Raw genomic sequence first — 14,689 nt, forward strand, 5'->3', positions numbered from 1 at the left:
TAACTTTGCTCTGTAAACTCCAGAAATGCATCTGAATTGGACAAATAATAAGTCAATATTAAATAATTTTATAATGTTTGGAACTGTAAATCTTAGTGAGTTTCTTTTTCTTTTTTTTTTGTATAATAGTATAAACACACAATTCCAATCATCCTCATAATCTCAGGTTCTTTTTAGATTTAGTTTTAAGTGGTACCAGTTATTCATTGATGAATGCGATTCCTTTTTGAACTTAAAATTGTGTCAAAGTGATCTGCTTAAATCGAGGTCCGCCTTGCTGGATTAAGTAGATCCCACTCCTTCATCAGCTGCTTAAAAAAGAACGGTATTTTTATATTTGTTTTATATTTAACATTCTTCCTCACGCGTGCGTTCGAAATTTTTTGATAGACTCAAAACCCAAAATGTGAATTTAATTAAACATGAAAAAGTTAAATAATAGTAGAAATCTGGCGGGACTGTTCTGATACCATATTACATGATATCAAACAATCTTTTTTGATTTTCTAACTTTAGCCGAGTGTTGGTTTATTCCGGCCCCATAGCGCTTGAGATGTTTTATTTTGATATCATGTTAAATTATTTAGAATAATAGCTGGTATTCAGAAACTTAAACAACTAAAGAATAATAATTTTATATTCAACTGATATCCCCTGTTAAGATCAAAATCTCCTAATACTTCTGGAAGAAAGGGTATTGGTCACAAATTTAGAACTAGTCAACTGGTTGGATTTGGACTTGACCAACTTTATACTAATTGCTTGGCTGGGTATGAATCAATTCCTACCAAAACCTATTTCATTTCTATTCCTTTCCACTTAGAAGATTTTTTTTTTTTTTTTTTTTTTTCGTTCCACCAATTCTCGAAAGTTCAGAATTCGAAATTGATAGAAAAGTAAGAATATGGGCCCATGTGTGTAGGCAGGTCGACTCATCAAGTTTCTATTGAAATAGAATCTACACAAATTTATTTCGAAAATTCATTTTTCAATATCTTTCCTATAATATGACACTTGGATTGAAAAGATGTAAAATATCCGACCGTCCTTAAAGCAAGTGGCAAAGGGCTTGGTGGTTGGTACCCGAGACCCAAGTTCGAATCCTAGTTGATTCACATTTCTAGCTAAGTTTATTTCTAAATGAAATAAACGAAGCAGGTAGCGTGCTACCTATCTCTCAAAAAAAAAAAAAAGAAAAAGAAAAAAGAAAAGATGTAAAATACTTGCTCATTTTAATGTTACTGGATGGTGAAAATAATTTATTTAGCAAAATTCCTCAGCATTGGTATTGTAACAGAGCTGCTTCCACTACTACATCAAATTTCCTAACACCTATTCAATTTTAACAGTTGTATGATATTAATTTGAACATTTTAATTAAAAAAAATACACAAAAAATCTCTATTTTTTTGAGAATTTCTTTTTAAAAAAATTACTGAAACTTTAAATACCTCCCGTGGTTTCGCACTTTCTCACTTTAGTACCCTGTGGTTTCAAGTGTATCCGGTTAGTATTCTATAGTTTTGCACTTTCTCACTTTAGTATCCTATGGTTTCAAGTGTATCCGGTTAGTACTCTATGGTTTTGCACTTTCTCACTTTAGTACTCTGTGGTTTCAAGTGTATCAAGTTAGTATTTTGTGGTTTCGCATTTTCTCACTTTAGTACCTTGTGGTTTAATATTTCGTTAAATTATATACCCCGAAGTGGATAATAAAAAGAGAAAATTGAAATCACAGAGTACTAACTTGATACAAAAATAAAACCATAGGGTACTAACTTGATATACTTGAAACCATAGAATACTAAAGTAAAAAAGTACGAAAATATAAGATACTAACTTGATATATTTTAAATCATATAGTACTAAAATGAGAACGTGCGAAATTATAGGAAGGTATTTGAAGTTTTCCCAAAAAAATTTAGAAAATTCTGCGCCACCGTGTATTGTGGAGTCTCACAAATTCTAGATGGCTTGTGCGCGGCGTGGACTCGCGGGATGGTGGAGCCCACACGGAACACCCCCCCTCGGCGACGCGGCGTATTATAGCGATGTGCGCCGGTGGTGATGCTGAGCCCAGGAGGTTCCTTTTATGGGCTTTTTCGCGCGCGCGGGCGCGCTTTTCGACAACGGAGCCACGTGGCGAACGGGTGGAAGGACCATTGACGCGTGCGGGGCCCACATAAGTGAGCGTCCTGTGATCCGGCACGCTTTTGCGTCGCTCTCCCCGCTGATTTGTTGATCCTATGATTCGCAGAACCGAATGGACGGCCCTTGTTGATTCGGGCGATGCTCCACCGTCTCCCCACGTGTGCCACGTGGAGATCACCCGGCGTTTAAATATCTCTACACAAAATTAAATATTGTAACGAAACTTCTGGGCCCCCACCCCGTAGCCCGTGTAACATCGACACGTCATCTGTAGCGGGGCCCACAAGGGTCAATCCCTAGTGGGCGGGGATTCGAACAGATTCCGTGGGGGTACAGAGCCACCCACATCTTGTGGACTTGGGGTCCGGCCGCGGCGCATCGTCAGCCGTCCGATCATCCGAATAAACCAACTCTCAAGATCCGACGCTCCAAAAGCACCGGACCCAGTTATTCGAAACCCTAATTAGGGTTCATGGAATAATCGCTAGGGCATCCGAAGAGCCGCGTCGTGGCTAAGCAAGTAGGGGAGGTCCTCAAAATGAAAAAGCAAAAAGTACGAATAATATAAATTGAGTATTAAATAATTAAATACTACCTTCACCAGGAAAAACCCTCCCTTGGTGTTCCGACTCCATTTCGACTCCCCTTCCTATTAGGATCGATGGACCTATAAATACGGTTCTCTCTCCCTCCTCTCGAACTCGTCTTCAACAAAGAGGAAAACCCTAGCTTATGTCTCAGCGAGCAAGCGTCCCACACTCCGCCTCTATAGCCTTCGCTCGCCATTCCCATCTCCTGGTCTCCAGTGAGATGAACCCTAACTCCAACTGGTAGCGGCAAAGAAGTTTCATTGCTTTGATCTAAGATTTCTCTCGATCCTCTTCGAGAGTTCGAGATCTCCGGTCCCTTTCTTTTGATCACAGCAAGAAGAATATTTTTATAAGAAAAAAAAAGTGAGATGGGTTTGAAGGGTTTCGTCGAGGGGGGCATCGCCTCGATCGTGGCGGGGTGCTCGACCCACCCGCTCGATCTCATCAAGGTGCGGATGCAGCTCCAGGGGGAGACGCTCTCCCCGGCCGTGACCGCCGCGCAACTCCGCCCCGCCCTCGCCTTCCCGAGCGGCGGCGCCGTGGCGCTCCCCCACCACCACCACCACCACCACCTCCTCCCGCCGCCGCCGCGGAAGCCGGGGCCGATCGCGGTGGGGGCGCAGATCCTACGGTCGGAGGGCCCCGCCGCCCTCTTCTCCGGGGTCTCGGCCACGGTGCTCCGCCAGACGCTGTACTCGACGACCCGGATGGGGCTCTACGACGTGCTGAAGAAGAAGTGGTCCCCCGGGGGCGACGGCGCCGCGCTCCCGCTCCACCGCAAGATCGCGGCTGGGCTGGTGGCGGGCGCCGTGGGCGCGGCGGTGGGCAACCCCGCGGACGTGGCCATGGTCCGGATGCAGGCCGACGGGCGCCTCCCCGCCGCGGAGCGCCGCAACTACCGCGGCGTCGGCGACGCGATCGCGCGCATGGCGCGCTCCGAGGGCGTGGCGAGCCTGTGGCGCGGGTCGGCGCTGACGGTGAACCGCGCGATGATCGTGACCGCGTCGCAGCTCGCGACCTACGACCAGGCCAAGGAGGCGATCCTCGCGCGCCGCGGCCCCGGCGCCGACGGGCTGGGGACGCACGTGGCGGCGAGCTTCGCGGCGGGGCTGGTTGCGGCGGCGGCGTCGAACCCGGTGGACGTGGTGAAGACGCGGGTGATGAACATGCGGGTCGAGAAGGGCGCCGCCCCGCCCTACGCCGGCGCCCTCGACTGCGCCCTCAAGACCGTGCGCGCCGAGGGCGTCACCGCCCTCTACAAGGGCTTCATCCCCACCGTCTCGCGCCAGGGCCCCTTCACTGTCGTCCTCTTCGTCACCCTCGAGCAGGTCCGCAACCTCCTCAAGGACTTCTAATGGCGATGATGATGATCCGATTCGATCAGATCGAATGTTTTCTTCTCATTCTTCTTTACCCATGATGATGACGACGATAAAATAAACTTTTAATGAAAAAAATATATTTTATATATTTAATTGGTATTATTATTCTTATTATTATTGGTTTGGTTTAGTGTTGTTGTTACTATTATTGCTTTAGTAAGAGGTTTCCCGTGATCTTGGGCCTCTTAAGGCTGCGTTTGGTTCGGGTATAAGTAAGAACTGCTAGTTCTAGGGATAGGTACAAGTTCAGGTATAAGCAGGAACTAGACCAATTTTGCGTTTGGATGAAAATTGGGTTGTTCCTAGGAATAAGGTAAATAGTGTTTGGATGGTTAGATTGGAACAAGAGGAATAAGAGTTATAATTTGAAATTAAAATTATATTATGTAATTAATAGTAATAAAAATATTACTTAAAAATAAATAAGAAATTAATTATTAATAATTAATTATTAATAATTAATTATTAATAATTAATTATAAATAATAATTATTATTATTAATTAATTATAAATAATAAATTAATAATATGGATTATCTAATTAATTATTATTATTATTATTATTATTATTATTAATTATTAATAAATAATAATAATTATTAATTATTCTTATTAATTAATTATAAATAATAAATTAATAATAATAATTATCTAATTATTAATATTTAATTATAAATAATAAATTATTTAAATTATTTAATTATTAAAGTAATAAATAATAATTTAAATATATTAATTAGATTAATTAATAATTTACTGCCATTAAAATTAAATTTAGATTTTAATTAATCTTGTTCTCATCAAGGAACAAGCTTGTTCCAGGAAACGGGTGGAACAGCAGTTCCAGCCTTATACCAGCTAGTTCCAGATTCCCGGGAACTACTGTTCCCGGGAACCAAAATTGCGTTTGGGAACAAAGGGGGGAACAAGGGCTTATTCCCCCCCTTGTTCCCGAACCAAACACTACCTTAAAGTTTAAAGGCGAAGGACAGTCGTGGCTTAGCTGTTATGCTTTTTCGTTGTTTGTTTAATTGTATCAGTTCTCAAGAAGCCAAAAAAAATATGAACCTGCTGGATTTTGTATTAAATTTCAAATTGTCATTTGAAAAATTACTATTAATTGTTATTATGTATGCTGTACGTTTGATTAATTGAATTGTGGCCAGTTTGTGGAGCACGTTAGAATTTAACGACTCTTTTACGCTTTTTCTAGAAAGTTTTAACTTTCAAATAGTATTGTCCAAATCATGTTTTTTTTTTTTTTATTGTTATTATTAGGAAGTGTGAAAAGGTGACTTGAATGGTATTGTAAGCATTACATCATAGATGCGCGTGTGGCACTGAGATTCTCTCCTTTGCATGTTTTGGACTAATTGACAAAATTTATAGGAATAATTTCATAGATGCCCTTTTAGAAACTATGAATTTCATCAATACCTTTCTAAAAATGATAATATTATGAATGCCCTTCGATATATCAACACTAGAAATACTAATAGATATTTTAAGATAATTTTTATAAACCTAAATTTGAATTATTAAATTAAATTATCAATATATATTAATTATTAAAAAATATATAAAAAATGTATTTTATATATAGTGTGTTTTTATATGATTTTGGTTTTATTTCCGGCTTCGGATTTCAATTCAGGTTTTGTTTGAATATAGACCAACTGAGTTTGAATAAAGAACTATCTCTATAAAAAAAAATAAAGCAAATGTATGTTAAATTTGAAAATCAAATGTATGTTAAATTTGAAAATGAAATCGTATCTTATATTTTGATCAGAAAGAACTAACTCTAATTTGAGTTTGTAACAGATTATTTCCACCGCGAAAAAATAATTCGCAACAGATTATTGCGTATTTCGCAATCAATAATTTTAAATAATTAATTAAACCAATAATTTCAAATAATTCGTAACCAAATATCCATATTTGAGTTTGACACGTGGCAAGCATATAGAAAGCCACGTGTCAGCTTCTCACATAGGGTTCATTACACGTGGCAAGCATATAGAAATATCCATATTTGAGTTTGACACGTGGCAAGCATATAGAAAGCCACGTGTCAGCTTCTCACATAGAGTTCATTAAGGGTTCTACTTTTATATATAGTAATAGATTTGACACGTGGCAAGCATATAGAAAGCCACGTGTCAACTTCTCACATAGGGTTCATTAAGGGTTCTAGTTTTATATATAGTAATAGATAATAGATTTAATTTTTTTCCTATTTAATTAAAAATATATCAAATAACTATATGCATGCATTTTTTGGTCGATTGAAAAAAAGAGAGTTTTGTTCGTCAGCTAAAATATATTATATTTTAGTTTTTTAATGTATTTAATGCAGATAAAATTATTGAGAATAATTTTGGTTTAAAAAAAACTTGATAAATTTCTCATTTTTCAGACACTAAAATTAGTTAATTTTTTAGAAAACTAAAAGTTAATGAGTTGTCAACTAAAAGAATAAAAATTAAGGGAGTAGTTTCAAAACGTCATAGTTGAGGGGGTCTCCATACATTTTTTACTTAAGGGATAGTTAAGGGCAAATAGGTCATTTTAAAAGTTAACCCATCTTTAACTCTTTAATAACTATAGTAAAGCTAACACAACTAACAATAGGGGTATGGATGATAATTTTTTATGTTTGCGAGGGCATATATGATATTTTAAACTTTATAGGGGCATATACGATATTTTAGACTTTGGGAGGGGTATTTATGAAATTGCCCCAAATTTATATACATTTATTGTGTATATCTTTTGTCATTGAACTTATCACAAAGTCTGCTTGAATACGTTGTTGCCACATTCTGTAGAAATCGAATTTGTGATCTCTGACTCTGATGCTATTTGTCTGATCATTGACGCTAATTATTAATCTCTAAAGCTCAAGTTATTAGAAAGATGTAATCAATTCATTCAAAATATATAGACACAATTCTCACGTGTCTTGATTGTGATTCAGCCGAATCAGCCTTATGTCACTTCGAAGATGATCCGATACTATCCAATTTCATGTCATTTTGAGTATAACTTAATCCAATCTGATCTCGCGTTATAAGATAGGATGCTGATCCATTTAAACCAATAAAATTGTGATATTCTTCTTATTTCTCTAATAATAAAAAGGAAACAATGACCGACTTATCTAGAGCAACTCACTCATCAACTTTGCATTATCGTGAATTAATTGTTGCGTTATCTGACCGACCGTCCAGTTGATGCATTATCGTGAATTAATTGTTGCGTTATCTCACCGACCGTCCCTAGAGCAAGTGGCAAAGGAGCTTGATGGTTGGTACCCGAGACCCAAGTTCGAATCCTAGTTGATTCACATTTCCAGCTAAGTTTATTTCTAAATGAAATAAACGAAGCGGGTAGCGTGCTACCTATCTCTTTAAAAAAAAAAAAAAAAAAAAAACTGTTGCGTTATCTCTTGAAAACAAACAAGAGCATGTGAGCCAGTTTCATGCACCTCTCTTCGTAAATTACTACCCAATTTATTAATGTATTAAATTGAAGATTGATGATCAAAATTAAATCTACTGATGAGTTTAGTGGCGAATGATGCAATTTGTTTGTTGAATGCGTTTAGCAATGTAATTTACCAGAATAAAAGGACAGTTATTCTAAAGCTAAAGTAAACACAAAACCACAAAAATAAGACCCATTTGCTTCAGCCGTTTGATTCTTGGGTATCTACTTGTATTATACTACGAGAAGCATCTGGAGAAGTTGATTTGTCGCAGCTCCAGTACCAAAGATCTCCACCATATTCACAAATGTGAGTTCTGAGGAAAGAAGCATCTTATGCTTAGTCCAAAAACGAAATATCTCATTTTTGCACTTCTGGTTAAAAAAAAAAAAACTAGATTTTTTTAAAAATCTTTTAAGATTCCAGGAAACACTATTATTTTTATTTTCTGATTCTTTTTTTCTGAAAGTGTAAATATTATTTTTTTACAAAATTTAATTTTATTTATAAAGCTAATTTATTTTGGAAACAAGTGGAAAACTGAAAAGTAAAATCATAAAAAATCATTTTTTAGAAAAATATTTTTGTACTTTTTCTAAAACCAAAAAGTCTATAAGAGGATTGAATTTGAGACATATGATGACTATGTTAGTTGTCACTTTATTATTTTTGCTCGCGGAATATTTTGCCATAAAAATTTCTATAACAACAATGAACTATTTTACCTATCGTTTTTAATATAATTGGCAAACGATTTGGTGGTTGATACTTGATATAATATATCAAGTTAAAAAACAGTGGACTACTTTAAGCCTCTAACTTTGAGGCAATTTTTTATAGTTTTTAACAAAATACATGTCATTTGGTGAACAAGGTTTTGGTTTTGGCATCATATTTACAACAGAACATGGAGTGACAATTGTCCTGATGCTACGTTACATCATCAAAATATTAGTGGGTGTATCAGGTACCAACACGTTTTTTGGGTGTAGTACGCACCAACACGTTTTTTGGGTGTAGTAGGCATTAATTTTTGGGAAAACTTCAAAAAAACCCCTGTGATTTCGTATTTTCTCATTTTGCCCCTCTGTGGTTTAAAATGTATTAATTTGCCCCTCTGGTTTTTTTTTCTCTTTTTTTTATCAATTTCATTATTTTTTTTTCTTAAATCAGTGGTAAAATTAAAATTAAAGGGTACTAAAGTAAATATTTGATAAATCTAGATGGGTATCTGAAGTTTTTTATATATAATTTAATTAAATATTAACAAAAAAGCTACCGAAAAGATAAAAACGAAACCACAGGGGGGGCAATTTGTTACATTTTAAACCACAGGGGTATAAAGTGAGAAAATACGAAACCACAGGGAAGGTTTTTGAAGTTTCCCTTAATTTTTCAGGCCTCCGTGTTTTAACCCAGTTCACATATGCTGTATCACGTCCTCCTTTTTATTATTTTTTTTTTTAAGAAAAATATAGTATACTATCTATTTTATTTATTTTTTAAAATATGAATTTAGTTAAAATTTAAAAGTGTGGGCAGTTAGATTTCGAATTTGAGATCTCAGATATTTACTACTTATGCTAGGAATGATTAGTATATTCACTACAAAAAATTTTTAAGAAAGCTTTTTAGACGATGCTTGAAGAAAATATTCCTATAATATAATAAATATCGACGTTTCAAAAAATATCGTCATATGAACTCTTTATCAAGTCAATTTATTAAATGATAAGCTTTTCTACTATTTTTAATTTGCCGACGTTTTAAAGTGTATATATATATATATATATATATATATATATATATATATATATATATANATATATATATTACCGACGCTTGGTATAAGCGTCGGTATATGTATGATGATTCTTTATTTATAGACGTTTTAACCAACATTTTCAAATATGACGCTATACTATATTGGAACATTTTTAAGTATCGTTAAATATAAAAAAAGATTTTTAAATGTTAATTTTCTTGTAGTGATTGTATTATGTTATAATGTATTGCAAAAGGGCTTTTAGACACATTTTACTTAGAAGGGATCTATATATATATCTAATTCTATTCATATAAAAATGATGGCAAACTAGGCTTTACAAGTTAGAGCTTTAGCAAAGTGCTTTTTAAGATCATTTGTGACTTTTATTGTTGCACCGAGTTGTCTTATACCATGTTATTAGATCCAAGTTTAAGCCCACTTCTATATATGGGGTGGTAAATTGGGTTCAATCAATCAAATGTCTTCTAATATATTTGAGCTGAGAATTGAAAAGTAAGTCTCACCATCAATTAAGTCCACTATTCGAAGTTTATAAAATGCAAGTAAACTGATCTTAAATGATAAAGTGATTAGTAGTTATCCAGCAAGGTCAGATGGATAGCTCCAAAAAAAAAAAAAAAGATTACTGCAATTGAATTTAATAGAAAATTATAGATAATTTGGGTGCTGACCCTTAATCTTCGGAGGAGAAATAGTCACAAAACATACCATTTGGTTCGGGTATAAGTAACAACTAGCTATTACAGGGATAGGTATAAGTATGAGGATAAGAAAAATAACGTTTGGATAAAAATTGGGTTGTTTCCGGAGATAAGAAAAATAACGTTTGGATAGATAATATGGAATAAGAAAAATATTATGTAGTTTTATATAGAAAATAAAGGTGTTGGTGGGGATAGTTATAACTGATTATTATAGATAATCGAAAATTACTGTTCTCGAATAAAAGCGTTTGGATATAAAGAGGATAAGGGTCTATCTCTATTCCTATCCCCTTGCCAAACGGTGCTTCATGAAGGATCTCAAAGAGCACTTTATATAAATTAATGTTTAGGAAACAACTAGTATCTGACTCTTTGCCACTGCAAAGAGAACAGGTCACGTAAGTTACAAGGTTGAGTGACTCTTCCGTTTATTTAGAGCTCTCTCTCTTGAGGACGTAAACGTACGTGCATGAATCAGAGAGAGAGAGAGAGAGAGAGAGATCAATAAGTAATTAATAATTTTTCTGGGTTTGCAAAGGGTAGAAGCTAGATGATCCAAGGACGATTTAGTACACTTAATATATTGATTATAAAATAGTAATGAATGATTGATTAGACCACTTCTCTACCAAGAGAACAGTAATAAGAGACGCGTATGTTATAATTAATAGGTATCGAATAGTACCGACCGTCTCTAGCGCAAGTGGCAAAAAGATTTGGTGGTTAGTATTCGAGATAAGTTCGAATCCTAATTGATTCATATTTCCAGCTAAGTTTATTTCTAAATGAAATAAACGAAGCGGGTAGCATGTTATTTTTTTTTTTAAAAAAAAATGGTATCGAATAGTTGACATGAACTTAAGTTAAACGGATTCAAAATCACATGCTCCGATATTATGTAAAATACACAATAATTATTATTTTTAAAGAATTTTGGATTAGGAAATGACTAAAATTAAAGAGTGACTTCTTCAATGTATTATGCTTGTTGCATCAGCAATCCGAAGACAGGGCGCCACTGAACTCTGGTCATAAGAAGCTCCTTGTTTTTTTCTATTATCTTTACAGTTGACCAAAAATTTTTTTACAAAAGAATGTTCCATCTTTTAGTAGTGCGTTTGTGCTTGATCCATCAAATTTATGCCAATATGGGTGGTTATTCCCTCGTTGCATACTAGTCTCGACTCCGCGTCCGCACATTTAAATATTTTTTGTTATGGAGTAAATTAAACATGTTTAATCATGTGGTAGGTCCACCTGTTCGATAAAAAAAAATACAATGAAAAGGCACAGAACTTAGATAAACTATAAGCCATTTTGAATCAAATATCTAAATTTTTAAAATTTTGATATAATTATCCAATCATTCAACTTGTTTCATTTGAGTCAGCGAATGATACTTTAATTTTTTAATTTAAGCTAATTATTTACTTTAATAAATTTATAGTTACAAAAAAACTGTATGAAGTATGCTGGTCCCGTAAAGATAACTACGTGATCAAATGAAAAATTAAAGTGTTATTAAGTGACTCAAATCAAACAAATTAAAAGATTAGATAATAAAATCAAAATTTTAAAAGTGATCTTTTAAAAGATTAGCTAATTTTTGTTTGTTTTAATTAAAACAAATTAAAACAAATTAAAATATTAGACAACAAAATTTTGAAGAAAGCTTATCATAATACAGGCCCCAGTAGTCTGGAGCTTGTTATTATTATTAGGGATAATTGCCTATAAACCCTTCGAACGTTTAAAAATATCCGATTTACTGCTACTTTTTTTTTCTTTCTAAAATACCTCTCATATGTTCCACCATTATTGCAAAATACCCCTGCAGTTATCTCCTGTTAAATTAACTTGGGTTAAATATGAGTTAAATATCTATCACAGTTAAAATAAATTAAAATATTAATTTTGCCCTTAACTTAAAGGCAAATAAGAAATGTTGGTGACGGTAAAGAGGTATATTGGAAGAGACCAAAAGTCAAAATACTTTTTGTGCCCCTGACTTTAAGTGCAGATAAAAAAATCAGTGATGGTGGAAGGGTATATTTGAAAGGGCAAAATAGTAATTTTATAGAGATAACAGAGTTCATTAACAGATTTGAACTCTACGGGTATATTAGAAATAGGTTGGAACGTAGAAAGAGTATTTTCAATATTAACCTTCTGAGAAGGGTAAATCGAAAAGTCAGAAACTTTTCAGGAGTATATAAGCAATTGCCACTTATTATTAATTTTTGTACTTATAAATTTTTGCCCGTTAGATGAAGATATGTACGGTTATGATGATAATGATTTTTGGTTAGAATAATAGCGGTTTTCTAGGGTTGAGTGGGTGGTTGGTTGAATAGTATGATTATATGGGTGAAAATAATCAAAAGGATAGATCCAACGATTGAAAACTTATGAATACAAAAAAATTTATACTCGTGAGAGTATAGTAGTCGGACTCTCTCTCTCTCTCTCTCTCTTTATAATTTTTTTCTAGCTTTATTTTGACATTCTAAAAATTTAGAATAGTTAAGGTATAGTAGAATTAAACTTTTTAACCTAACTATAATATTAAAGGTAAGATCCAAATGATTAAAAGGATTGAGCGAGTTCGGAGACAGAGCTGTTTTAGGATAAGTGACTCTCTGAGAAGTGGGTCGTCGCACTTTTTACCGAGTAATATTAAATGCCCCTCAATCTGGGCCAGCCCAACTTGTAGAAGGTGGACTAATCTTGAAACCTTCGAACCAAGCCTACCAATTAAGCCTCGAGCTTAAATTACCTGCTTAGCCCATGAACAGATGTAATCCATGGTGGTTTGCCTTAATACATAGCTAATATACTCTTAAACTCTGAATCCAACCAATAGGATAGATGATATCCTACACTATTTTAAAATATTATTCTATTACATATAATTAAAAATATATCCAAAGAGTGCAGATTGTTAAAAGATTAATGCATATTTCAAATTTCAAATTAAACTATTGAAATACAAAATAGGTAAAAACTTAATTATGGAATTCACTTGAACTATAAAACATTTTAAATCCGCTATCTACCTTTCAAACTTTTGATTTTAATATATTTGTTTGATTTGATAAGTTCTACGTGTTTTTACCTATAATAAAAAGAAACTTGGCCGCCTCTCATAAAATCAAATCGGTTAACCGATTCGCTGGTGAACTACGGGTCTAAATGAGTCAAAATAGGTTTTAAGCCGGTCCAATTTTATAAGTTGAATCTAACTGATTTGGACACCGAATTATGATTCGACTAGTTGGTTCCATCTGAATTAAAAAAAAATAAAATTTTAACTGCATTGAATATTTTATATATATATATATATATATATATATATATATATATATATAATATAAAAATTTAACTATTTACAAAAGTTGCTTTGTAAGAAAGATCTCAAACCTAGATTACCATGTGAACCGACACTGCAGAAATATTCCGATCGTTTCTAGTGCAAATAGCAAAGAATTTGTTGATTGATATTCCAGGTTCCAAATTTAAAAATTAATTTTTTCATATTTTAAAAAAACGAAATAAATAGCATGTTATCTTTTTTCTCTCTAAAAACAAAAACACTGTCTTAAATAACTTTTCAGCAAGAATTTAAGTGTTGTTGTACGGAATCGTGCCAGAAACTTGCTGGTACGGTATGACACGATGTGTGCCGAACGTGTCAGTCATAAATATTTCATATGTGCCGACACATAATAGTATGAAATATTTATTTTTTTTATCAACAAAATAGTCAAATTATTTATTGTGTATTTTTTATCAAATATTTTGAATTTTATTAAAAAAATTATTTACTAATTTAAAGAATAGAGGGTTTTGAACTGTGCCATTGGTACAAAAACTGTATCGTATCGATATCTTGTTAGCACGATGAGATAGATATGACTTGTGTCGATGGACACTTTTTTATCTTTCCGTATAAAATTAAAAAGAGTTTGGCTTAATAATCTCACCATGCCATCATTATTATTAATTAATCATTTATATATCGAGAGTACCTATATAACGTGTTTTAGAAATTTGACACGAAATAGCTGTTGAAAGAAAAGTTATGTTTTTTTTAAATAAAACAATATTTTATAAAATGGTTCATACTTTCATGGAATGCGACGTTATTTAAGCCGACAAATTTGCCAGGTTGGACTTACTACAGTGATAACATTTGCGTGGATTGCTCGAAACATCATTAATAATTTTTATAAAATTATTTCTTCTATTTGAAAAAAATTAAAGTATTTAAGTTGGAATTTTTTTAGGACTTGGAAGTTTTCTTAACTTCCACAAAATTTATAATTTTCTTACACTTTAGTTTGAATCTTAATCAGGCTCTTGCCTAATAACTGTAAGAAAAATACTAAAGTAAGTTGAATATTTAGCTTTAAAATTTTTAAATATTATCATTGCCTTTTGTCCTACAGTAAAAATTTTAATTAATTAATTTTTTTTATCAAAAAATAACATAAAAATAAGAGAAGGTCAAGATACTTAAACATCCAAATCCAGATATGATCCCGATATTGCATTTATTTTGTAAGCATATCAAATCCAACGCA

The 14,689-nt window shown here is 33.8% G+C and overlaps 1 protein-coding gene and 1 long non-coding RNA gene across 2 annotated transcripts; one reads left to right on the forward strand and one right to left on the reverse strand.

The window, feature by feature from the left end:
• Positions 2,792–4,211, forward strand: LOC109712095 (mitochondrial uncoupling protein 5-like). Its single transcript, XM_020235526.1, has one exon. It carries the CDS (start codon positions 3,110–3,112, stop codon positions 4,094–4,096), a length of 987 nt encoding a protein of 328 aa, XP_020091115.1. The 5' UTR covers positions 2,792–3,109; the 3' UTR covers positions 4,097–4,211.
• Positions 4,216–5,192, reverse strand: LOC109712096. The gene is made up of 2 exons (XR_002216780.1): positions 5,091–5,192; positions 4,216–4,307 (listed from the first exon to the last, which is right to left on the reverse strand). It is a non-coding gene; the product is annotated as an uncharacterized LOC109712096 (long non-coding RNA).

This window comes from Ananas comosus, linkage group 6 (assembly GCF_001540865.1).
Source record: "Ananas comosus cultivar F153 linkage group 6, ASM154086v1, whole genome shotgun sequence".
Lineage (NCBI taxonomy): Eukaryota > Viridiplantae > Streptophyta > Magnoliopsida > Poales > Bromeliaceae > Ananas > Ananas comosus.